We start from the raw sequence: 22,971 nt of genomic DNA on the forward strand, positions 1-22,971 counted from the left end.
AATAATACAACAGTGAATACGTCTATTCATAGGCAGAGGAAAGTTAGTGCGTAGGGAGTGAAGATAAGAGTGATTTAGGTGTATGCATGTGTGTTGTGGGATACAGAAAGACGCGGCCTCTCTTCTTGTTAGGGAGCGTCAGATAAGAGTGTCCAGCTCTTCCTCTTTCTGGCAGGAGTGAAATAATAACAGCTTATTCAGCTGTGAGAAAGAATTTATAAAACAGTACTGGACAACAGTCTAAGTCATCAAGAGGTCATCATGCAGTATTCTATCATATGCAAACTTATATCATTAAAAGCTTATACTGACTACTAAGTACAATTTTCCATTGACATTCCCTCCTGTTGTCAGTATAACTTTGAAGTGAGATATCAGTATGTAACATCTTGTTGTACATTTTCTGTCACACCATCATTAATCACACAAAGTCTTCATGTTCCAACAGGTCGGGGTCATCATCATCATTTGACACGGCTATGTATGCAGCAACAGTGGAAACAATTATGCGGTTAATCATGAGTTTCAGACATGGCAGTATACATGTTACAAAGACACAAAATAAAAGTAAAAATACTCCAACTCCAATGAGTAGTCTTTTTAGCACCTGTAGCCAGGAGCCAGTGTAAAGCCAAGAAAACCAGTCACTTGCATTACTTACATAGTCCTGATTTTGGGCCTGCTGGATCTGTCTCAAAGCGTTCAGGGCGTCAGTCATGTTTGATGAGTGTACATTGTCTGGTATGTAAGTGCAGCAGGTGTTGTTGAAGAGGACACAAAGTCCCCCTGTCTCTGCTAGTATCATGTCCAGAGCCACTCGATGTTGCATCACGGCAATTCGTAATGCATTGATTTCCTGGTTCTGCTGTTCGTTGATTTTGCATGAAGCATTCAGGAAAAGTCCAAAACGGTAGTCCAGAGTTTCAATCCTCAGCATGTTTTTTCCGGTTCCCACCCAGGGGAACAATGAATGGAATACTTTCTGTCCGGTAGTCCACAGTTTGAATTCCTTGGGTACGTCGCTTCCCCATATTGGGTCATGCGGTTGAATTTCAGGAGGCGTTGATCTTCTTTTCCGGCGTACTGTAGAAGTGGTGTTTACTGCGGTGATTCTGAAAGTGTGGTCTGACAGGAATATGGGAGCACATGTTCCTGTCCAGCCTGGGGGCAGTATGAAATACGCCCGTTGTCCACATAGCCAGGCCATTCCTTGCACCCAGTATGTGCCATTAGATGGTCCAGTCGTGTTCACAGGGGCACCTTCTCCTTCTCCAGCGGTCCGGTTGCAGTTGGTGGTGTTTCCAAGCGGCCTGTTACCTTTGCTTTGTTTATAGCACATGGAGTGGTTCTTTCTTGGAGTTTGGTCCAAAAACACTGGAAAGTGGATGGATATATTCCGGTTTGTCACATTGAAGTTGATCCAGAAAAGTTGATCACAAGTGCCTTTATCAAGTCCAACATCTTCAATGGTAATTTTCTTGTGTTGTAACCCTCCTTGAAGGTTGACGTGAAGAGTGTAAAAGATAGATGGGTTTGTCTCTTCGAGGATGATTTGGCTGTGTTGGAATCCAATGCCAGCGAAGCTAGCGGCACACTTGGCTTGAGTGTTGTTCATATACTTGCCATATAATGTGGGGTGTGTCGACGTGCTGGGCATATAAGAACAGACATAACAGTCTGTATTTCCCGACTCTGCTCTGGTCCTGTCGTGGATGTAGCGGTACCAGGCATTGTTCATCCAAGGGTGTATGTGGTCTTGCGTCATATCTCTTAGGTGGGAGTTGTCGTGCGTCCATCTTTTCTGTCTGCCTTGTGGTTCAGCTGGCATCAGCTGGGGTCCTGTAAGGGTGAGCGTCGTAGTCAAGGTAACCAAGAGGGTCCACCTTCCCATGGTTGCACACAGGTCCGTCACACCTCGCACTTGGCTGCCCTAGAGCTGATCAGAGGCTAGAGGTTGGAGTGCGAGCTTACCCTACGGGGGCCCAATCAGCACTCCCCCTCGCCACTGAAGCAACCAAGTGTGGGTGAGATTTCCCTAATGTGCTGTCTTGGGGGTGCCGGGGTCTCCTGGGACCTCAACCTTTTTGCAGTGGCTCTGATGTATCCAGGAGGGTCTTTCCGCTATTTTGCAGGCAGTTGGAGTGATCAGAAGCACTTGATATGGACCCTCCCACCGTGGCGAGCTCCAATTTTTCCTTTGGAGCACTCGGACCAGGATCCAATCACCTGGCTTCAACCTGCAAGAGATAGGTGAAAAAGAGTCTTGCGGCAGTTTATTGTTCAAAACAACTTCTCTGTTTGTCAACAATTGAGTCATCCAATCTGCCAGAGTAGTTTCACGGATTGATTTATCTAGTGGCTCACTAATAACTGGTAGTGGAAAAGGTCGCCCATGTATAATTTCAAATGGGGATAGTTTGTTATCTCCTTGTGTTATTCTCATCCACATTTTGACTAGGCCTACACATTCCGGCCATGGTCTGCCAGTTTCTTCCATTGTTTTCCTGAGCCTTTGTTTTATAGTGCCATTTGTTCTCTCCACTAATCCTGCACTCTGTGGATGGTAGGCACAATGGTGTTTTATACTGAAACCTAATGCTTCAGATACTTTGCTGATCACGTCATTTACAAAATGGGTCCCATTATCTGATCTTATCAGAGTAGGGATACCATATGTTGGAATGAAATGGTTACATAGACACTTTGCAACTGAGATTGCGTCTGCTTTTTTCACTGGGTAAATTTCTGGCCATTTTGAGAAAACATCTATAATTACTAGAGCATATTTTGAGCCCTGACACTCATTTAATTCAATGAAGTCCATGTGAACTGTATGAAATGGGTGAGGTGGTGTAGGGAAATGTCCTCTTTTTGGTCTTAAATTACCTTGGGTATTGTGTTTTTGGCAGGTCATACATGTTCTCACATATTCTTTTGCTGAAGTTTCAAAATTAATAGTGTAAAATTGTCGGTTTATTATAAGGACCATTCCTCCCGTCGAAACATGGCTTAAGCCATGGCTCACTAGAGCGGCTGTTTTGTGTAATGATTTGGGAAGAATGGGTTTTCCTGCTATTTTCATTATATCATCAGTGTCTAGTACTGCTCCGTGTTTTAGCCATTGTTTTTGTTCTTTTAATGGTGCTGATTTTTGTTCGTCCTGCAGTACAGATAGTGGGATGGTGTGATTTTCATGAGTTGTTAGTAAGACTGTGGTTGCTATGGCTGCTGCTTTTGCAGCTTTGTCAGCAAAATTGTTTCCCTTTGTAATTTCAGAGTCATCCTTCTGATGTGCTGCACATTTGCAAATTGCTAAATGTCGCGGCAGCTGTACTGTTTTCAATAGTTGCTTCAGTAGATCTGCATGTTGAACTGGGTTTCCAGAGGAGGTCACCATTCCTCTGTTATCCCATATTTTTGCAAAGTGGTGAACTGCTGCAAATACATACTGGCTATCTGTGTGAATGTTAATGTCCTGTCCTTCATGTATTTCACATGCTCTGATTACTGCAGTCAGTTCTGCACTTTGAGCTGAATGTGTGTGTGGCAGAGCTCTTGCTTCCACTATAGTGTTTGTTGTGGTTACTGCATATCCTACACAATTACGCCCTAGTGCATTTTTTGATGCTGAACCGTCAACAAAGATTTCAATGAAACCTTCTTGTGGCGTGCTGTAAATATCAGCACGTGGTTTAGTTTCTTCTTCTAGTTTTTCCACGCAGCAATGTGTTTTGCCCTCTGTGGGAGTTGGCAACAATGTGCTGGGATTTAAAGGTCCACATCTCACTATGTTGATGTGGGACTGTGAAAGCAGTATGCCAACATAGGAGAGTTGTCTCGCGTGTGTTAAGAAAGGCAAATGTGCTTGTAGCAGTATAGAAGTTACTGCATGTGGTACTCTAACAGTCAGAGTGTGTCCTAAAACTATGTCAGCAGATTTTTGCACTGCCTCTGCAGCTGCTGCACATGCTTGTACACAGGTGGGCATTCCTGAGGCCACTGAATCAAGTTTGCTTGAATAGAAAGCTAGTGGCCTTTGTTTTTCTCCAAATGATTGTGTCAATACTGCTTTCATGTGTCCCTGTGTTCCGTCTACATTTAAGTAGAACGGTTTGTCATAATCTGGTAATGCAAGCACAACATTAGTTTGGAGCATGAGTTTTAGTTTAGTAAATGCTCCTTCTGCTTCTGGCGTCCACTGTATTTTATCTTTTAAAGCAAGATTTTTTCCATAGATTAGGTTTTGCAGCGGTTGTACCCATACCGAAAAATCTGGAATCCACGCCCTACAGAAGTTGCACAACCCAAGAAAACTCATCATCTGTTGTTTAGTTTGTGGCTGTGGTGCATTTTGTATAGCCTCTTTTCTTTTGTTTAGTAATTTTTTCCCTGCACCTGAGAGGGTGTGCCCTAAGTATGTTACTTCAGGTCTCCATAATTGGAGTTTATTCAGGGACACTTTATGGCCTTGCTCAGCCAAGTGACGTAACACAGCCATAGTATTTTGTTTACACCCTTCCTCTGTGTGGCCAGTCACTAAAATGTCATCTACATAAAGTAGAAACTGTCCTCCTGCTGGCAGGAGGCAGGACATCATTGATTTCTTTAAAGCTTCAGCATAGAGAGTGGGGCTGTTTTGAAATCCCTGAGGTAACCTAGTGTAGGTGTATCTCTGTCCCTCAAAAGTGAAGCCAAACAGGTATTGTGAGTCAGGGTGTAAAGGCACTGAGAAGAAAGCGTTTGATAAATCTATCACTGAGAACCATTGTTCTTTTGGAGTGACTTGATTCAGTATAGTGTGAGGATTTGCTACTACTGGAGGTATCATTTTAGTAATTTCATTTATTGCTCGCAGATCATGTACCAAACGATACTTTCCAGTATCAGCTTTCTTTACTGGGAAGATTGGAGTATTGCAGGTAGCGGAATGATTTTTTATTAAAATTCCTGCTTTCTCCATATCTTTTATCACTGGCTTAATCCCTTCCATTGCTTCCTTAGATAAAGGATATTGTGGTCTAATGGGCCTGTGGGATGAAACAGTCTGTACTGTTACTGAGTCTGCATTCTTTATTAATCCCACATCAGTTGGTCCATTCGACCACAATGTAGAAGGTAAACTTTTAAGTGCTGGCTCTTCTTCCAGCGAGAAAATTTCTCATTCTTGTGTGCTGTCGTACAGATGAGCGTTGGGTGTAGTTCTCATCACCCAGCCAAGTGTGTATCTCATGCACCCTGTTCTTTTACCCCGTGCCCAACCCTCTTCCTCTGTTGGTGTATATTTATCATTTTCTACCTTTTGCAGGATGTTGCCTAATTGATACCATTGTGTATCTGCTGTTTTTGCCACTGACACATGGGGTTTTGTAATCCTATTCAGTTTTCTTACTGAGTCTGGTTGGATCACTGAGCATACTGCGTTTCCGCTTTTTGTGACATATAAATGTTGCAAAGTCAGATATGGGCTTTTTAGGCTGTGTACCTGTTTATCATACAGAGGGTCTGGGCCTGGGGTTTGTTTATAGCGCAGAGTGCTGTGATACTCAGTTGGCTTCATTTTTTCAGCACTTAAAGGGAGATGTTTTTCAGCTGCTTCTTTGAGCTGTGTAAGCTGTGGCAAATCTAATGACCAGTAGTAGTTTGGTTCTCCTTTTCCTTCCCTCTGATAGGGGTCTTCTTCTGTTAACATTATTTCAGCTGTCATGCTTGTTCCTGTGGGGATAACTCCTATCCCTAGTTTTGTCATTGCGTCTCTTCCTAATAAGTTTACTGGGCAGGTTGGGTCTATTATACATGGCATGCAGCAGGAGCGTTGGCTGGATTTATGCAAAAATGTCAGTGGCATTGTTAATGGCTGGGTTTTTACGTGCCCTGACGCTGTTTTTACAATTATCACTTCATTAGAATAGGTTGTTTTAGGGGGTTCTGTCTTAAGCACTGTTTTACAAGCTCCTGTGTCACACAACATTTGCAGCTTTTTGCCATTTACATAGACTGTAAGTGTTGGCTTTCCATCCAGTAAACCCATTAGCTGATGAACGTTATATACTTCAGCTTCATCTTGTTCTAAATTGTTTTCTTTGTTTGTCAATGCTTTTACTTCTTTTTCATCTATCTGGCTCTCCCTGTCATCTGTCTGGGTGGTTGCAGCCTCAGTGGTTGCAGCTAGTCATTCTGTGTCGGGCGTTCTCTGTGTCCCACAATCACGTGCAAGGTGTCCCCTTTTCCCACACTCCCAGCATGCAGAGTTAAAACCATTGTTTGGTGTACGTCTAAACCTGCCTTTACCTCTTGCTCCTCTCCTATGCATTTCTCTCCCTCTTTTTTGGCCTCTAAAACCTCCCCTGTAGTCACCACTCCCACTAAAAGCTGTAAAAGCAGTGTCAGTGTCTAGGGCAAAAACTGAGGTCTTCTCTTTATTTTTCACTACTGTCTGTGCATGATTAGCATATTGAAGCGCCTCATCTACTGTGCCTGTATCTTGTGTTACCCAATATTTTTCTACATGAGACCTAATACTTGGCAGTAATCCTTTAATAAAAGCACGTTTAAATTGTTGCTGATATGGTGATTGTGGGTCATCAGCATAATTTAGACCTGAGTTCTGTCTGAAAACGGGCCTCAGCCTGTCCATATATTCATGTGGGTTTTCTGTGTCACTCTGTTTAACTTGCCCTATTTTACCGTAGTTGGCTCTTGGCGCTAGTTGTTGACGGGCCCTGTCAAACACAGGTATTAATGCTGCTTGGAGGTCAACATGACCTGGGGGAAACGCTGTACCATCTGGTAGGGAGCCGGTAAAGTCTCCCCTAATCCTTCCCCAGGAGAGCCCTAGGCAGTCCTGGAATAATTGCATTACCTCGTGACCGTTTAGGTGCCACTGGGTAATTACTTCACGCACGGCAGCTTGCCACGGTTCGTATCCTTCCTGTATTAGTGGAATGCCTTTTATTACATTTTGTCTGTCTTTGTGTGTCCACGGGCGGTAAACGAAGATTGTGGGTCTGTTATCCCTGCCTCCTCCCTGACCATCACCTAAGAGTGTGCCATATCTGGGGTTTGCTACTTCAACTAATGGACATGCTAGTGTGGATGGCGGCGGTGGTTCTGGGCGTGAACCACAACCATCGCACCCTTCGTCAGAGCCATGATCATTCCCTGGATGAAAATCTTTCTCATGCTCGGTTAACATTGTTTGTGCATTCTCATATGCATTGTCAAATTTAATTTTCATTGCTCTTGTCACTATGGGAGATCGTTTAAAACTAGATTTTTTTGGTTTAGTGCTGGTTGTTTTTTCTGCAGCTGGTGTGAAAGGTTTAACGGAGGGATTTAAAAGAGAGTTATGTGGGTCTGTCAGTGGCGATCTCTGTTCAGCACGTGCCTGCTTTATAGTTTCATCATCAGGGGTTATTAAAGCTGCTGCTAATTGTTTTTTCTTTTCCTCTTTCTTTTTTCTTTTTTCAGTTCTCTTTTCAGCTTCAGTTTCCCATGCTTGGAAAAGTTTATATTCTTCCTTACGTTTTAATTTTTTCTTTGGGTCTATTGTTAATGTAATTTCTTGTTTCAGGGCAGCTCTCAGCTGGGTAACAGCTGAGGGATTGCATTTCCCTTCCCAGCTGTGGTTTTTAGCTTTTTGTGGATTTCTCCACCTATTTGCACTTATTCTACCTGCTCCGGTTTGCTGTTTTTCTAACCATTCCTCATCAGGCGTTAATTGTGCTTGTTTATTCCCCATTGTCAAAGATTTTGCTGGGCTGTCACTGGCACGCTTGACTCCAGAGTGGTTTACTGATACGGCCTTCTACTTCACCCTATAGGTGAAGCGGTACCAGTTTTATGAGATGAAACCCAACCGTTCTCCTTAGTCACCAGTACGTGAGCCTCAGCAAAGAAAACAAATAAAATAGAAGTAGTTCAGCAGCGTATTGTGCTGTAAAATCAACTTACTTCTAGACACATACACACATACACACAGATAGACATTTGCGCGCTAATTTGTTACGAAGTATTTAACAGCTACCTCTGAAACTGGTCTAAACTTAGTTCTTTTTGGCCTTTTGGCGAACTTAACCTATTTTACGCGTTTCTTAAATAATTTGTCACGAGATAATTTCGGCTACCTCTGAAACTGGTCTAAACTTAGTTCTTTTTGGCGAACTTAACCTATTTTACGCGTTTCTTAAATAATTTGTCACGAGATAATTTCGGCTACCTCTGAAACTGGTCTAAACTTAGTTCTTTTGGCCTTTTGGCGAACTTAACCTATTTTATCATTTCATTTTACGCGTTTCTTAAAACCTTCGTGGCCGTTTCACAAAATAGTGTTTCTCTCACCCTCAGACGTCTCACTGGTGATTCGGATCGTCAGACTGAATCCCACCGCCGTGGACCAGACTAAAAACACCGGCCTGGACCCGAATTCACACGTTCCAGGGCTTTCGGCCTCGTCTAAGAGGGCTGTGCACAGACTTCGGTGCTGGCTTCCCACGGCGTCAGGAATCAGTGCTGGATCCTGGAACAGAGTCACAGATAACAGTTCTGATGTTTCTGCCCCGGCTACGAAGGACCAAAATAAATGTCAAGAGATTTATTCTAAAGACACTTCTTCAGCTGAGAGTCTAAGAGTGAAGAGACACACACTGCAGATCTTTACTTGCAAGGGCGGTCACAGAACGCTCACAACAGAGTGGGGGCCCTGTGATCAGCGCTCTGTTCTTGCACTTGTCTTTATTTATATGCAAAAATAATACAACAGTGAATACGTCTATTCATAGGCAGAGGAAAGTTAGTGCGTAGGGAGTGAAGATAAGAGTGATTTAGGTGTATGCATGTGTGTTGTGGGATACAGAAAGACGCAGCCTCTCTTCTTGTTAGGGAGCGTCAGATAAGAGTGTCCAGCTCTTCCTCTTTCTGGCAGGAGTGAAATAATAACAGCTTATTCAGCTGTGAGAAAGAATTTATAAAACAGTACTAGACAACAGTCTAAGTCATCAAGAGGTCATCATGCAGTATTCTATCATATGCAAACTTATATCATTAAAAGCTTATACTGACTACTAAGTACAATTTTCCATTGACAGATGTCATCACGCATGCGGAGGAATCTGTCTCTGTTGGAGTTGATATACAAGTCTCCGCCGGCTCTACGCAGAGTTATTATTAGTAATGAAAACTTGGATTTTATCAATGCATTGTGTGAGATACCTTGCAATACGTTAAAGGCTAACATTCCACTGACCAATCAGCACTACAAACAGCTAAAAAAGAAAAAAAAAAAAAAAAAAAAAAATCTCTAAATCAGACTGATTGCCGACAAAAAAATAAAAACTTTGAAAAAGAGAGACAATCAACCAATCTGGAGGGTTTTTACTGCCGTTATTAGGGGCTGCAATCCCTTTCATAACCAGTCTGATAGCAAACAGGTGAAAATGGAACATGTGCAAAATATGTTTTTGGTGCCCCAACATCAGTTGGACTTATTGAAGCAACCGCAACAGTACTCCGCAAACATCAGACAACAGGCTCAGAATGACTTAGACAAGGAGATGCTTCATGTGTTACAAGAATCAGACATAGATGTGTATGAGAAAGCTAAAAATATAGCGATATTCTCCAAAGATACCTAGCACTTGTGAGACAAGGGGCCTGTGAAAAGAGTGTATTGTCTTTATCCCTACCGGAACAGCTTAACACAGAGGTGCAAACCCCTCCTGCAGACACCACTCCTGCTTATGACAATGCAGGGGTGAAGGATTTTATTGCAGAGAATGTTTTGACACACATATCTAAAAGGAGTAGGAGGAATGCAGAACTTATTCTATCAGCTCTGAACCGTTCGCCAAACATGATTTCTTACAATGACAAAGGCCAAATTGTTGTTGATAAACACACTATATCGGGTTCACACATTTATGATCTGATCAAAGCTGTCACATCTACACACACATCTTCTGAAGGTTCAGACCTATAGGCTGGACAGAGTTTTTAAAGGCTGTTTCAGATTTAAACATACCGTTATCAGCCATATCCAATTGTCGGCGTACGCAAGACCATTGCCTTGTATAAAACAGATCACACTGCCTGAAGACACTGGTTTTTTTTAAAACACACGCCTAAAAAGAACACACCGGGCGTCTCACTGCGTGATAGTACATTAAAGGGTGGTCCTTTCGAGTGGCTGGATTTTTGAATACATACCATTTCTTATCATAGCTGCAATGTTGTTTTGGAGTAGTGAAGAAGACAAGAAAAGAACAGTTGCTTCGGACACAACCCTCCACCCTGGAAAAAGAGCCATGTGTCAGGTCAAACACAAATGCAAGAACAATCATGCCACTGTGCGATGTGTTCACTGCGACAGATACCATGGCAGTCCCAGGATTGTGAGTGATTGCTGAAAATGTTGAAATGTACTCACTCACATTTTTATTATTTGTAAATATGTGTACAAATGGTTGTATTTGTTTTTTTGTACTGTTTTTATCAATAAATCTCAGCAACAAAGGAAATACACCCATGTGTGTTCATTTCTCCCTAAGATGGTAAACTGAAACACAAGTTTCCTTGTGGCTCAGGAAACTAACCACTCCAAGTGGCTCAGCATGGCCCCACCTTATTTACATAACAAAAGCAGCGGTTCACAGGTGATTAAGGATATTAGCTAAAAGCCAGCCGGAAGGCGGGTTTTAAAGGTAGAAAACCCAAATGGCGGCTCTCTGGGACTTCCAGTGTTAATATTACCAGCCATTCCCATGTTATTATGGTGTATTCATATAAATGGCCCACCATGTACATAGAGTGCACTATATAAGTCATCAGATGTTCCAGATGGGCTTTATATCCTCCAAAAACTGCTCACACTGTCAAGGTAATATACCAGACAATTACATCCATGCTCTCTGGTTCTGTCCACATCTGGAGAATCCCTAGGGACGTTATCCCTGGAGGGCTTAACCCGGGGGTTGTGGTCATAACCTGGTTAGTGGCTCTGGTTGCTCTTAGAGAGAGTGTTTTCCTCGTGGCTGCGTGCAGCAGGGCTGGGGGAGGGTCTGTGCTGGCGGACGTAGGTTACTGGCCTGGTAGCCTGGCTGCATGACAGTTACTGCGCAGGTCCATGCTCCACCTGCAGCGAGCACTAACCATGGCTACAGTGGTGACCATACTGATCCCATCAGAGGTGACAGCTTACCCGTCATAGAGAGAGGGGGAGGAAGACAACGACCTGAGACCTACTACCCCTCGTAAAGATCCCCGTGAGACAGAGCCCGAACTAACGTCACCAAAAGACCAGAGGGTGAAAAGAGTCCTCACCGTGCTCCATGTGACTTCCATTGGTGAGAAGTCACCTCCGCCCACCCAGCCTCCACAGCCTTCGGGGCACATGGAGATCGAGGTAATGGACGTCATGCAGGGGGAATCCACCCCCACCAAAACCAAGGGAGGGAGAACAACAGTGCCCAAACCTCTGATGGCTTCACACTCCAGCCTTCAACGCATCAATCTGGATAGACTGAGATCCAGCGTGCAGACCCGCCTCCAAACAAGGAGAGTTGAGGAATCCTCCTTGTCTCCTCCCTCTTCACCGGTTCAACAAGCGCACGCTCCAACGAGACACCCGAACAAGCAGAGAAAGCTTCAAGACTGGAGTCTTCACATCAGGGAAACATCGCTTATCGTTGGTGACTCCAATGTGAACAAACTCCCATCCTTTTCAGCACGGGGTGTGCAAATCAACAGTTCTCCCGGTGCAAAATGGTGCCATGCACAGGCCCTGCTGGAAAAAGCAACCTGCGATGAACCAGTGGAAACGCTGGTGTTATCCTTCGGCCTAAACAACAGGTCACAAAGGGACAAGAACACACCAGTCACACAGCTGAAAAAGGCGTTGAAGACAGCCCAGGAAAAGTTTCGTGATGCTGACATCCGCATCCCTATTGTTAACTTTTCCTCAGCCCTGCCCCAGAATGAGCAGGAGACATTGTCCAAATCTGAAATGAAAGTGTTCAGGTGCAACAATCACATCCCTGCCCTTCCTGCCTCAATGTTCAACACAGAGAAGGACAATATCCACTGGACTGATAAGACAGCAATGTGCATGTTGACACACTGGATTAATTATGTAAATGGGGGATCCCCATAAGCACAGCTAAAAGGGAGGGGGTGAGTAGTGGTGTTATTAATCTCTCAAAACTTTCAGCCTTCCACTTCTCAGCGGACCTTTTTGAATAGGGGCCTCAATTTTATTCCCACAAAAGGTTATTATAAAGATTTATTGTTGAAATGCAAATATGATATCCAAAAATACCACAGAAGAGTAAAATTGGCTATACATTATGGGGACAAGTCTGACACAGAACTCCAGCCTTTCATTCCCAAATCTGACTGGTCTCCTTCCATAGGTCAGCTTCCACCTGAGGTATCCACCTTGGTGAAAGTCGATTATGAATATTTTCAAAATCATTTTCATATTGATTGCATCAAACCTAATTTGACGGGAGAAGAAACTAAAGCTCTAAAGGAGCTAAGAGAAAAACAAATTATCATAAAACCGGCAGATAAAGGGAGTGCTGTAGTCATGCTAGAGAAAAAAAAAAAAAAAAAAAATCTCAATACTTTATATCAAAAGAAATTCATTAATATGAAGCAAAAAAACAAAAACAAAATACTATTTATTAGGCTCCTCTGAACCAAGAGGAAGGCAGTTTTATAGTTGCCCAAAATCCAGTGTCCCCCCAGACATTGTGTCCGATTGTGAAAGTGAAACTTACCACACAGCAGAATATTTGGACTTTTTCTTGAGTCCTTTGTCCACAAAACATGACAGCTACATTAAAGACACTCATGATTTTGTGGAAAAGGTGAAACAAATAGGCTGAATGGGAAACTGCAGCCCTTGCGAAATGTGATCCTGCATTATTGCAGGTTTCTTTATGATATCTGGGGATTGTGGCATCATTCCGAACAGGATTTTGAAATGTTTCTGACCACTCTGAATAACCATAATGCTTCAAACTCAAATCTACAATTAACAAAACCACAATTGACTTTCTGGACACAACCACCTTCAAAGGCCCAAATTTCTCACAAACCCATAAATTGGACATTAAAGTTTTCTTTAAACCCACGGACACACATGCTCTATTGTATAAAACAAGCTTCATCCAAAACACACGTTTGCTGATTTAATTAAATCCCAGTTATGAAGGTTTCATAGAATTTGCACCCAGCAAACTTCAGAGCAGTGACCAAAACTATTTTCAGCTCTTGCCACTAGAGGGTACTGTCGCTCTTTCCTTAGGAAATGCCTTAAATCATTCCTACAGACCAAACCCATTGATTTTGCTCCTTTTTTGCCAGTGGTTGTGACATATGCCCCATCAACATGCAAATTGGTAAGATGATTAAGAACCACTTTCAAAATCTGTTCCAGAAAACCCAAATGCTGGGGGATTATAAAGTAATTGCTGCCTTTAGAAGGAACACAAACCTGAGGGATTTTCTCATCAAGGCAAAAGTTTCACCTTTCTCTGAGCCCAAACTCAGAGACCAGGGGCATTTTTTCCAGCACCAAAAATGGTTGCGCAGCTTTTCAAATGGCAATGTGTTCCTCTCACAGTGTAACGGCACGCCACGCTCTAAGAACTGTGTTTATTTGATTACTTGCTGTCAGGATCTGACAGCGCCCTGACCGGTCTACCTGCCAGTGTGTATTTGTGTGTGCGTGTGTGTGTCTCTCCTATCGCCCTGTCTTCCCCTCCGGCCCCGCTGTGATGTGTTAGGAGGTAACCTAGCAACAGGCTACCTCCGACCCGGAAGTGCTGTCGCCCGGAGCTGCCGCACCTGCAATCAATCCACCAGCTGCTGCCAATCAACTACCATCTTCAGCAGGGCTACTTAATGGTGTGGCTGAGCGACAGACAGCGCTGGAGTATTGCACTAAGCCTGGTAGTGTTTTTGAGCCGCTAAACATTATTGAAGTACTGTCTGGTCTACGTCCTCATTTTGCTGTCGTGTGTATGTTCACCCAGGGATTGACGGAGGATTTACGGACACAAAGGAAGCACTTGGAGGAGAGACGGGCACTCACTACCACGCACGGGCTTACACGGAAGGAGGGACGCACGATCACCATTGTTGCACATTTGAGCTGTTGTCACCTTGCTGCACTGTAAATAAATGCACTGTCCTTATTTCTGAGCTCCGCGCCTGAGTCCACTCTTTAACAACCATGACACTTGCAGTAAATGTGGTATCCAGTATGTTGGTGAGACAGCTAACATACTCCTGACCAGACTTACCCAGCACAGATATAATGTGTTAAGAAAAAAGTGCGCACACACACACACACACACACACACACACTTTCTATCACGTGGCTGGGAACCTGCCAGAGCCACAGTGATACAGGCAAGTCCCAGATGGACAGCTGAACAGAGGAGGAAGGCTGAGAGTCTGGATTGCCAAGTTAGACACTGTACACCCTAAAGGGTTAAATGAAAAAAAGTTTTTAAAGGGCATAAAGTCCCTATAATGTATATAGTTGTCTCTGATTACTTTAAAAAAAAAAAAAAAAAAAAAAAAATTGTTGCTGTGGTTTTCATCATCGTTATCATCGTGATTCTGCCTGTTTGTGTATTGATTGATGTAACATCCTGACCCTGAGGTTTATCCTAAACTTAACCAGTTTTAACCCTATGCTGTACTTAACCTTCTCTGTGTGTGCCTGTTTATCTGTGTCTATATGTCAGGTCGGGTCTTAGACTCCATACTTTGGAGGACCTGGGAGTTCCCAGAGAGGTGGAGGCCTATCTCCCCTCACCACACTCCCTGCCGTTTGGCATTTGCCCCTGCAAATGCCAACATATTCATGTTGGAATGGGAAACTGCGGCCCTTGCAAAATGTGTCAAAAAAACATTGCATTATTACAGGTTTCTTGATGATATCTGGGGAATGTGGCAGCAGCCGCCGCCGCCCCAGCAGGGGGTAAAGAAGCCAACATCCCGGGATCGAAGGGGCAAAAGAAGAGCTCCCGTTTGAGATGATGCTGTGCAACCAGCAGCAGCTGCTGTGCCCCGATTCAGCAAAGATGATTAAAAAAAAAAAAAAAAAAAAAAAAAAAAAAGGCAAGAGAATAAACCAGTTGTTCTCCACAGAACCAGCCAAGGTGTACTCTCAGTGGCAGGGGAACAAGAGGGCGAAATCTATTTATATCAACTACAAGCGGGTGAAAGTTTTGGCCCGCTAACACCTCGGATCGCCTTTACTTGCTCTGACTGGGCTGTTTTGACCCTCATCGCCACCCCTGAAGTGCAGAAGAGCCTGCGGGAAACGAGCTCGCAACAACCGCGAACCAGGGACCAGCACACGCAGATGCCTCCGGTTTTTAAAGAGGCCCATGCTTTTCCACCATTCAACCAACAACCCCATCAGCACCGGCCTTTAAACATGGCAAGAAAAACCGTCACATACACGCAGTGGGAGACCAAGACCACGCCATTTTGCAGGTGGATCTGCAGAGCTAGTCGTCAAACAGATGACGCTCGCATGGATGATTTTGTGCTGGACCTTACAAACACCCAGTCCGGTGTTTTCAACACCATGCTTTGAATTCCCAATCAGAACTGGCTGAAGATAATGGATGAAAAGAATGGGAGAATATTAGAGCTTTAAGCTAAGTAAAACTACCATTGAGTTGGTTCTGCTTGAAAATAGCCCCCAACGTTCTACATAGCCCCACCCCTTATCCGGTCCCCTTACCCCCGCCTCCCCCTTGCCCAAACCTTTTTTAAAAACCGCAACGTCCGTCTCCTTCACATCATCTAAAACAATCATGACGAACCACAGCTTTGGGACGCCCTCTGCTCCATCCCCATCATCCCTCCGGCCATCATCTGATTCTATGCCACCAGCAAGCCCTCCGATGGCCATGGATACCCCACCTCAGAGCCCACATCAGGCCTCAGCGTCTCCGGCCGCTATGCTTCCAGATACTCCGCCCCCGCCCTCATCACCTCGAGGCTGGAACTCGCCCAGCCACCCTCAACTCGCCGCTCTCAGTTGGCAATCACCGGAGCAGACCCCCGCAAACACTTCAGTTTCCGGGGCCTCGGCCTGGGTGACCCTGTATGCCGGGCCCTTTTCCGAGAGCCCAAAGACATCCATCCCCACCCCCGCGAGAGCCGCGGACAACTTTCAGCCGTAGACAGCGATGAGGCGGCGACTTTACTCCCCACGGCTGTTATGGAACTCAAAATTAACTGTAAAGTACCTTATTTACTCGCTAATCCAGAAGCACCGGCAGGATGTCTGTCAAGGATGTGAGGTCTCCCACCCCACCCCTTACTTTTTCAGATACTATGATGAAGTCTGCAAAAGATTATGGAATGGACATTTCACCAACACATTATTGCAGATTTTATGTTTAGATGGTTTTTCCACCACCAGCGGCTCAAGTCAGAGGCGTTGCCCAGGCATATCCGTTTGAACTGAGAGATGTCCGCGATAGAGACCGTGCTGCAAGAAATTGACGCCAGCGTCACAGAAGTGACAAGGAGTGTGATTCATGAAGTACTAGACAAAAATTACTCACTCTGGCTCTCCTAGTAATCATTTTCTTCTCTTCCCTATTATTATTTTTCTTAACATGTTTTATTTTTCTTGTTTTTAGCCTTGTTGTTCTTTCCATGTTTTTCTTACTGTTCAGCGTTGTTTTTACCAGTTTTTAAATGTATTATTTTTTTTCATTACAGCAAATAAAACTGTTTTGGAAAACTATATACACATGTTTTGAACAAGCTTGTTGACACTGTTGTGTGGGTTTATACATCCTTGCAGTCTCTATATTCTGAGCTTCAAGAGAAAAATGAAAGCATTAAATTCATTGAAGGTTTCCCTGATTCTTTTGAAGATGAGAGCTTGTTTCCCCTCACACCAGAGTCATCTCATTGTACTGGATGATGTTATTTTTCAAGCTTCAAATCATGCAGAAGTGGTCTGGATTTTCCACACAGTACAGACATAATATGAGTGTCCTGATGTTGACTCAGAATAGGTTTCTACAGGGTAAACACAGCAGAAGGATCAGTCTAAACAGTACTTATCTGGTGTTATTTAAAAACCCCTTGTGATAAATTACAAGTTTATACACTAGCTAGACAAATATGCCCAGGACGTCTGCAGTTCTTCTTGGAGAGTTTTGAAGAAGCCACACAGATATTGATAGCTCTAACCCCGACCTGTCCAGGGATATTACCGGGACAACAGCTTTGCACTTTCTTGGAAAAGTAAAGCGAAGCAAACAAATCAAAAAACAAAAAATAAGCAAGCCCCACCACAGTTTAGTTTGTCTCATATGAAAAAAGACAGAATGTGTAAATTTGCAGATTCACAAGTCATGGAAAACAAAACAAAACAAAAAAAAACTACAACACCAACACAAGCTGTCACCGACTAGCAGTCTGATAATACTCTCCAATTGATGATTGTTCATGATTCAAGAAAAAAGAAAAACCCCAAACCTCTCAGTAATAATCAACCAAAACTTGTCTTTTTGAATTGATCTCGAGAATTGAATCGTAACAAGCAAAAATGATCAGCATCGTTGTGTGAGGCAGCGAGACTGAAGCGCATTTCACGTCTCAAGATGCCATTTATTATCGGTGATAATGCTTGGCTGTCATCCGAAGGACTCGTATTGAACACAGAGTATATCCTTGTTGAAATTCCTGTCTGTCAATGCAAAGGGACAGATCTTTCAGGTTTCTACTGGTAGCTGTGTACAGGCTGTAGAACCTTTTGATGCACCATAAGGCTAAAAGCGTCGCTGGCTCTCGTGACCTCAAATCCACATTATTGAGCAATAATCTTTCACAGAGGGGGGGAAAAAAAAAAAAAAAAAAAAAAAAAAAAAAAAAAAAAAGGAGGGGTCAGAGTGTAAGGGGCCATAACATGAAACTCGTGAACGCTCGCTATACACAGCTCTGACTAATCCTTTGTAGGGCCGTTAACAACGAGAGTCATGGGCGCCAGCAGTATCTTTGTAAAGAAAAGACCTGCGCTAAATTGATTTTTCAGACTGTCTTCTGAGTTATTTAAATATGTCTCGATTATGGCGCTATATGGGTCATAATTGAGACCCATATAGCGATGGGTATGCAAAGCTAATTAGTTTATTAGACAGTTGCATTCAAAACTCTGATGGTTGAACCTCCTCAGTACTACTGCTCCTGTGCGACTTAACGCTTTCTCTTGAATTACTCATTCCAGAAGAGGTTCAGGGTTGTGTATGATAAGAGGCGGCTGCTTAAAGGACATTTTGAATATTGAAATATTTGACCCAACTTCAGCTGTCATATTCACTTATGGCTATGGGTCCGAATGGCAGTGGGAAGACGCTTGTAAAAACGTGAAAGAGCCAGAAAAGCAGCAGTGGATAAAGTCAGATACTCGTGTAACAAACCTCTCTTCATTTGTGCCAATAAACCAAAGCAGCCCTTACAACACAAATGCAGTACTTTTCACTAACACTTCTACTGCTGTGCCAAGAGAAGTAGTCATTCAAGTAAAAGGTATCAAGATCAAAACTTCTATAAAACCAAAGACTAATGCTGACATTTTAGTTACAGCCTGGTCCTGATATTTTGAGTATTTTGGTCCTTGGTTACTTCATTTCTGGAAATGTTCAAAAGGATGTGTTGGAAATCATGCCATGTCAGATCTGTTACTTTATATAATTGACCAGGTAATGGATTAAATGACACAATGATAGCGATTAGGAATCATGCTACAGACTTAACAACACTCCACTGCATGGATGAAGTCAGAGTCCCAGTGTAAAAGGAAAAGCTGGCTGAAGGCTGTCATTATTATTTAATAAAAACTGCAAGACTCAAACACATTTGAATCATTTCTCACCAGTGATAAAAGCATCAGAATGATAAGAATAGAAGAATAAGAATGGTAAGTTAACAGTCGAGTTTATTCTAGTGTCCTTTCATACTCATGGGAAAACCATGAAATTTAAAGTGTTTTATCGGTCGTCTCAGATAAAATTAACTTTGACAGACTTTTAGTCGAATGACTAAAGAATGAGCGATTAATCTTTAGCGGAGCTTTGCAGTATAAACAGCTCAGACACCTGACGTGAACTCATGTAACAGTGTGAGACGTTTCTGCTTCTTAACTCATGTCAGTTTATGAAGGAACTATTCAAAAATAAAAATAAAATAAAAAAAGCAGAAGCATATACTTGGACTCTTAGGTTCCATAGGAATGTTTCTGTGTAATGCTTCTATGGACAGTTCTCATTGTTAATTTTTATTATTCACTAATCTGGTGGACACTTTCTGGCTCTTTGTGCTAAACATTAATTCCAGGACCTTTCTGACCATCAGACCTGCTTTCAGGCCGAGTGTCACCAGCCTGCTGATGACTGATGATCACTAAGAATGAAGAATATTGGGATCAATTTGAAGAAACCTCTCCAGCTGTGACCCTCAGCTGATTCAAATCAAATCTAACCTCAAAACATCCGTCTAACCCTCCCTGATGCTTTGTGCTGTGTTACAGCTGGAGGGAAAGCCTGCAAACAGATTCCAGGTGAAACCACGTGGGTTATGTTTCTCAGGGCCACCTCCCACGGCCCCTCTGAAAATCAACACATTGAACAAGTCGTTGTTTGAACCCTGTACTCGTTAAAACTTTTAGTATAATCACAAAAACACCATTAACAAAAACTAAATGATTCAACTTGAATTAGAGTCCCAGGGGGGCCCAGGTATTAGGCCAACATTTATCATCCAATTCCTCATTTTGGACTCGTTTCTCTGTCTCCCCATTTGTGCTTTGACTTCAGAGCAGGTTTGCATGATTGATAGTTTAAAATAAATGTTTGAGCTCAACTTCCATCAAAATTTTAACCATCTCAAACTGAAGGTTAGAACAGCAGATCTATTATTAGTTTTTATGAATCAAAGGTGGGTGGGGAAACCTAATGAACTGCGTTTAGAGCCGGGTGCAGCCGCTTCAGGGTCACAGGGACATACTCTGATTCTGACATAACCATTTGCCACTGGAAGACGCCATGTGACAAAATAAGGCCCCTTTCAGTTTATGGGAGCAAAGTAATTGAAGAGTTTGTGCAGAATTTTCTTTAGCTTTGAGGAACATGATCCGCTTTCTCAGCATTAAGCTTTCATTTTCACATTTCCTCTAAACGTGCAACAGGAAGCATTAATCGTCCAGCATGTCAGATCATAAATTTGATCTGAGGTTCTAGCCAAACTCTGAATGTAAACTAGTGTGAAATGTTTTTTCCCCCATCTGAATGCACAAATTGTCTTTCACTTATTTATCAGTTTATTTTAGACAAACTGCCTAGAATTGCAAAATAAACCAATTCAGTTGCAAGCTGATTGCAGTGTTGGCGTTTTCTCTTTAGAGTGATCGTTCAACAAGATCAAGAGCTCATTGCATGGTTTTGCTGCAGTCTTGGTGGTTTTCCTGTAATGTTTGAAGTTCTAGTAAACCCATCATGACTGATCAGGAAAAGCAGGTTACCATGCAAAACACTGCAGCATGCATAGCCCCAAGATAGTTCACAATATTCCCCCCCTAGCTAGACCTGTGATGGGAGATAAAGACTGAGTATCAAAATGAGGCACTGACAAGGCCCTAGAGCAGAGTCAGACATAACCATGAGTGTGAGAAGAACAAACTGAAGACCTCCCAAAGGACAGACCTATAAACCATCGGTGAACCAGCCGCGAACAGGTGAAGGCAATCACACATGTGATGCTAATGAGGGCGGGGCAAGCACTAACCTTCAAAATAAGATGTGAAGTAGCTACAATAGAAAAAAATAAGTAGAAATAAAAGCAAAAAAAAAAATAAAAAAATAGATACATATTAAAAGGACATTTTATTGTTCAGCAGAGCATTAAGAATATTCAACAGAAACTAAAGTATTGAATCTCCAGACCTGAAAATCTGCCCACCGATCACTTCAGGCTCTCAGATTTTGAGCCACTAATAAAAGATGTGAAGAGAAACAAACTCCGCCACTCAGTTTTCATGTACACACAGTGAAAAAGCAGTGGAAATCATTTATTAATACATTTTTTATTAATTGATTCTGAACCCTGCATGTTTTCCCTCTTTTTTCTTTTTTTATCCTGAAGTGGCTTTTTGGACTTTCCCTCCTTGTTATTGTCTTTTTGGACCCACCTGAGCCTTGTTATCCTCAGTGTGAGTCAAAAACATTAGATTATGAGAGCAAGGATAAAGACTTGTGGATGTTTTGCATCTATATTGTAACTTAGATGCAAAACTACACCAGGTAACCAGTGTTTCCCCTCTCAGCATCCTCCTCTTCTTTGTTTGTTTCTTTCAGATTTCCTTTCTGTTTAGTTTTGTTGTTTTTGTCCAAGGGGAGTTTCTCGTGTGGCTTTCTGTGATTTTTACTTCCCTCTTTTGCAGGGAGGCCCTCGTTATTGTCTTGGTTGGGTTCACCTGTGCATTGTTATCCCGCCTCCTGGAGCCTGTGTATTTAGTGTGGCTTCTCTCTCTATCAGCCTTCAGTAGGTTGTTGTGCCTGCTGTGTCTTGCTGTTGCTTTGGGCCTTTTAGTCAGTATATAAGTTGGTGGTCTGCAGTGTCTATATGAAGGCTTACTCCCTCCCCATCTGCAAGCTGACAGCTGGCTTCCCCCCCCCCCCCCCCCCAAAAAAAATAGATCCGCCTGTCCATAATTAGCAGGGGCATAAAGACACGCACGGCTTCCTAAAGTTTGTCTGCCAGCATCAGAGTGAATCAAGACTATTTTACAATACGCTATGCCATAAAAGACAAAACACAAATGTGACCTACTGAGATATTAGCCTTAGAGATAAAAATAATCTGAACACTAACTCTGCCACTATACAACATTAAAACACGCTGCTTGTTTTACTAATGACTCCTATTTTTGATAAAATTTAAAGCGGATGGCATCTACTCCAGATCTTCCGTCAAACATTGCGCACTTGGCGTCTGCGCTCCATGCAGGGCCACAAACTCTGGTGCTTTTTTTTTTTTTTTTTTTTTTCCCCCAAATAGAAGCATTTCAAAGCCAATGCAACGGTAGACCTTCCCTCTACTTCGAGGGCCAGCGTCCTGAAACTTTTACATGTGTCCCTGCTGCAACTCACCTGAATTTAAAATTTAGTAGCTCATAAGCCAGACTCTAGACCTTGACTGCATGTTGAGGTGGCAGTTCAGCATGTGGCAAATCAAAGGAGTGCCAGAAGGCTTCATCTCGCTGGTGTCACTGGTTCCTAATCGCCCCACATGCGACATGGATCACAGATGATGTACACCTCCCAGTGACTCTGCTGTCATCACTCCAAGGTTCTGGTGGTAATGGCTGCAGCAGAACCACACACAAGAAACTTGTCTAAACCAGTTCTTGTTCATTTAACTACTTTAAAAACTACCATCTGCATAACTGACAAAGGCTAACAAAGCCAGGGGAAGGACTATATACACAGACTAAAAATGTATCTAAAGTCAGTTATTTTATTTCATTATTTGTGCTCTTGCCTCTACCAATGAGGACAGTTTTTGCCCAATAAAGGGTAGCGCTACCTCGATTTTAAACTGTAAGACTAAGTTTTTGTCATTTTGCTCAAAGATGATCGTGACACTCGCTCTGAACAATCAGCTCACGTGGAGTTGGCACATATCTGTCTCACTTTGAGATTTTCCTTTTTCAGATTAAACACATTTTAACAGGGTATGCAGGCCCCCCCCCCCCATCCCTCATCCATGTTTGAGTGCACACGTTGTTCAATATGTTCGAATAAAGAACAAAGTTCACATGGAGTCACTTCCTACCAGCTTCAAGGCATGACACATTGCTCCATATGCATTTCATCTCCAATATCAGAATACTTTATTCCCTAGGGAAATTATGTGGGTTACAGTTGCTCCAGT

The 22,971-nt window shown here is 42.9% G+C and overlaps 1 protein-coding gene and 1 long non-coding RNA gene across 2 annotated transcripts; one reads left to right on the forward strand and one right to left on the reverse strand.

Moving 5' to 3' along the window:
• Positions 1-4,449: 4,449 nt before the first annotated feature.
• LOC109201534 (uncharacterized) lies at positions 4,450-8,640 on the reverse strand. The gene is made up of 2 exons (XM_019357251.2): positions 8,167-8,640; positions 4,450-8,074 (listed from the first exon to the last, which is right to left on the reverse strand). The coding sequence occupies exon 2, from the start codon at positions 7,736-7,738 to the stop codon at positions 6,170-6,172; it is 1,569 nt and encodes a 522-aa protein (XP_019212796.1). The 5' UTR covers positions 7,739-8,074; positions 8,167-8,640; the 3' UTR covers positions 4,450-6,169.
• Positions 8,641-13,673: 5,033 nt separating this feature from the next.
• Positions 13,674-14,199, forward strand: LOC102082080 (uncharacterized). Its single transcript, XR_268489.4, has 2 exons — positions 13,674-13,947; positions 14,031-14,199. It is a non-coding gene; the product is annotated as an uncharacterized LOC102082080 (long non-coding RNA).
• Positions 14,200-22,971: the final 8,772 nt, after the last annotated feature.

Source organism: Oreochromis niloticus, linkage group LG3 (assembly GCF_001858045.2).
Source record: "Oreochromis niloticus isolate F11D_XX linkage group LG3, O_niloticus_UMD_NMBU, whole genome shotgun sequence".
In the NCBI taxonomy this organism is placed as follows: domain Eukaryota; kingdom Metazoa; phylum Chordata; class Actinopteri; order Cichliformes; family Cichlidae; genus Oreochromis; species Oreochromis niloticus.

Excerpts from the sequence above, each read along its gene's own strand:
- LOC109201534 (XM_019357251.2), bottom strand. The coding sequence starts at position 7,738 with ATGGGGAATAAACAAGCACAATTAACGCCTGATGAGGAATGGTTAGAA.